The sequence below is a fragment of the Phytophthora infestans genome, genomic scaffold, assembly GCF_000142945.1.
Source record: "Phytophthora infestans T30-4 supercont1.2081 genomic scaffold, whole genome shotgun sequence".
Lineage (NCBI taxonomy): Eukaryota > Oomycota > Peronosporomycetes > Peronosporales > Peronosporaceae > Phytophthora > Phytophthora infestans.
This window is the reverse complement of record NW_003306583.1, coordinates 1-3,296: the sequence shown is the minus strand read 5'-3', so window position 1 is coordinate 3,296 and position 3,296 is coordinate 1. Positions and strand designations below refer to the sequence as shown.

Sequence of the window (3,296 nt, the reverse complement as noted above, 5' to 3'; positions counted from 1 at the left end):
TGGAGTCCACATGAAGCCGGAGCTGCTCTCCAGAAATGGAAGAAGAAGCTTCGGAAGGCGTTTGGCGCTGTTGGCATCAATGCCGGAAAGCAGCCTGTGAGTCGACCGATGATTCAAGATGAAGATCCGTCTAAGATTCCACTGCCGCCGACGCCCCAACGACTCGTTCGTACTCCTCCGACCAAGCGTGGAGCTGAGCGTGGTGCCTTTGGAACTACCGAAGCTTCACCGTACTTTCAAGACTCGCACATGGTTACGCCACGTTCGGAGAGCCGTATGCAACGCATTTACGCAAGTAACGAGAGCTCGTTCGGTCGCCGAGGCGGTGCGCGAGCCCCCAAAGGTGGTGCCGGACGTCGTCAAGTCGACAGCGATGGTTCGTCCAGTGACGATGACATTTTGGTGCGTACATTCGACGAGGAAGATCATCAACTCGAGTTGATGCGTCAGATGAATGAGCTAGCGACGCTGAACGACGTAGACCCGACACCGAGGATTGAAATGGCTTCGCACCGACCGCTGGATCGCATCACGCCGTTCTCAGGCTCTCGCAACAAGAGCGAGAACTGTATGCAGTGGCTCCGTGGGTTCGTCTATGAAATGACTGGAACCCACACAGATGCCGATAAATGGTGCATTCCATTTGAGCTAAGTCTCCGGGACGGAGCCATTCATTGGGTTCCGTCAACTTCCGAAGAAGACGAAACGCAAGTGGAAGCTGCTGAGCGATGCGTTCATCCGCTACTACTGCTCGCAGTTCACGCAGACGGCACTGTCGCGTTACTACTACGCCAAGCGGGAACGAAATGAACATCTGTGCGACTACATAAACAGGCTGAACGGCTACGCTCGGACCGCCCGTCTACACTTTGAGAAGAGTGGTCGCGACGCGAAAGAACACGTACAGCAGTTCCTGGCAACATGCGACGATGACAAACTAGCGGAGAGTCTCTACCACGCTCGAGTCGCCGACATTCACGAGCTCGAAGAGATCATCGAAGATGCTCTCAAGGGCAAGGAGAGAATGGCCAAGCGTGACAGTGAGTACCGATATTCTAAGAGTCGTGATACGCGACGCGACGATGGGTACGCCCGCAACAACCGGCGTGATGACCGTCGCCGCGATGACAACCGCAACAAACCAAGAGTGACACTCATTGAAGCTACGTTGGACGACCTACTAGCTGAATTAGAAGGTCGTGAAGCTGCTCAAGGAGGCAACGAGTATTCAAACGAAGATCCGAACGCTTACGACAATGTCCAAGATGAGTACAACGACTTTCAGCCCGATAATACGGATGGCGATTTCTCATTGGATGAAAACGACCGATACCTCGCTGCTGCTAACGAAAACGAGCGCCGTGCAGCTGCTGAAGGCACCTACGCACGTTCGGACAACCGTCAACCGCGTGGAAACACGCCTGATCGAGAGAATGGCTTCAATCAAGATCACCGAGGTGGTGACCGTGGGTTCAATCAGGACCAACGCGGTCGACGTGACTTCAACCGCGACAACCGACGCCCACAGTACGGACCATGCGCGGTGTGCGGCGGCATGAGTCACTCCGCCCACTACTGTAACAAGCGATGCAAGCTCTGCAAACAGCTCTACGATGCTGGACAATGCGAACTTTTCCGCAACTTCCAAGACCTTGCCAAATTCGTGCGCACTAAAGGCACGAAGGAGGAACTCCCGCCAGAGCTCAAGGCCGTCGTTCAAGAACGTCATTTAAACTAGGCAGCCCGCCAACTACAACTGGGTTGGTCCCTATCGGGCTGCCACAGTTAACCGAGCCTTCAATGGAAGCAGAGTGTATCTTTGCTTTCATGGGGCAGAGTGAATGGCCTGATAATTACGTAACAAGTGTGAACGCGACGGAAAATGAAAAGGAGAGGAGTAGAATCCTCGGTGGAGGTGTTGGAGAGAGAGTGGAGTGTGCTGATGCTGATGAGGGCACCAGCGAGGATTCGCTCGGCTTGGTTTCGAGTGCAGCGCGAGACGAGCCCAAGGGTCACTCTAAGATGATGAAGCTGAACCCTGGCGAGAGACAGGGGTGGTGGTCGGCCAAGAAATTCGACCGACGGATCAGAATGAGAGCTCTGGTGCAAGGCGCTGTGAACGACCAGCAAACGAGGATCCTCCTCGACACAGGAGCGAACGTTAGTGTGATCACTGACGCCTTTGCCAAGAAGTTGCGACTCCGAGATGTACCTGATCACGGACGCCGCATTGACATTCAAGTATCACGCGGCCAGCAGACGAGGAACGAAGGACCCCAGAAGCAGACCACACAGACGCCAATCACTGCCAATCCCTCCATGTATTGCTTCCACGTGGGCGCAGACGTGAAGCGGTAACACAAGTAGTAGAACAGACACGACAGCGTCAAAGGCAGCAAGTGCTTCGTGTAGATGTGCATGAAGGCGAACAAGAAGGCCACGCGCTCTCCGAAGTGCAGACGCAGTTCCTCCACCGCCCAGCGATCGCTGTTTCCTGCTGCCACTTTGCGTAGATTGAACTCGAACGTTCGCTTACGGTACTCGTCGAAAAACTGCTTGTTGAACGCTCGGTCGTGTAGCGGGAAGCACTCGACAATAACGTCAGTCACGGTGAGCTCTTTGTTGACGTCGATGACCCACTCTTCCTTGTCGTAGTCCTTGAAGGCGTTCTGGATGATATTGTGCGTCAGCTGCAGCTCCAGCGCCGGCGAGAAGCACATTTCCTTCAGCGTGTCCAGAGACTCTTCGGCCAGTCTGCCCAGCGCGTCACCTCGTTTGATGGACAGCTCGTCCAGTTCACGCTTAAACTCGTGCAGCAACAAGTCCGGGTTCTTCTTTGGGTCGATGAGGATGCACAAGTTCCTGGCCACGTCTTCTTCCCGACTATTTGGGTCTCGCTTACTGTGGACCCCTCGTTGGCTGTCCAGATAGCTGTCGTACAGCGCGTTTGTCCAGTAGAATAACGCCCAGTCCCGCCTGGATCAAGCGGCGCACACATTTTCTGCTGCAACGGGCTCACTTTGCTGCGGCAGATCGCGTCAAATTGAACGCGGCGGAACGAAGACGGGGACCTGTTTCTTTAGCAAGTGGAGAACTAGCTCCAGGTAGCTGTGAAACAATAGCCAACGTGGGACTTCCTGCGCCTTCCTCTATGCACACTGGAGAAGGCCCGTCTCATTAAAGGTCATTCATAGGCTCTCCAAAAGGGGTTCTGGTGCGGCGCTCGCTCGTCTCTTCAGAATTTTTGTCATGAGCGTCAGTAGACGAAACCCCTTTAAAAAACGAAAAACCTCCTC

General features: G+C 54.4%; 1 protein-coding gene across 1 annotated transcript; it reads right to left on the bottom strand.

Moving 5' to 3' along the window:
* Window positions 1-2,237: 2,237 nt before the first annotated feature.
* PITG_22267 (uncharacterized protein) lies at window positions 2,238-2,834 on the bottom strand (the record flags this gene model as incomplete). Its single annotated transcript, XM_002909856.1, has 1 exon — window positions 2,238-2,834. A coding segment is annotated over one exon (597 nt), but the record flags the coding sequence as incomplete, so codon positions are not given.
* Window positions 2,835-3,296: the final 462 nt, after the last annotated feature.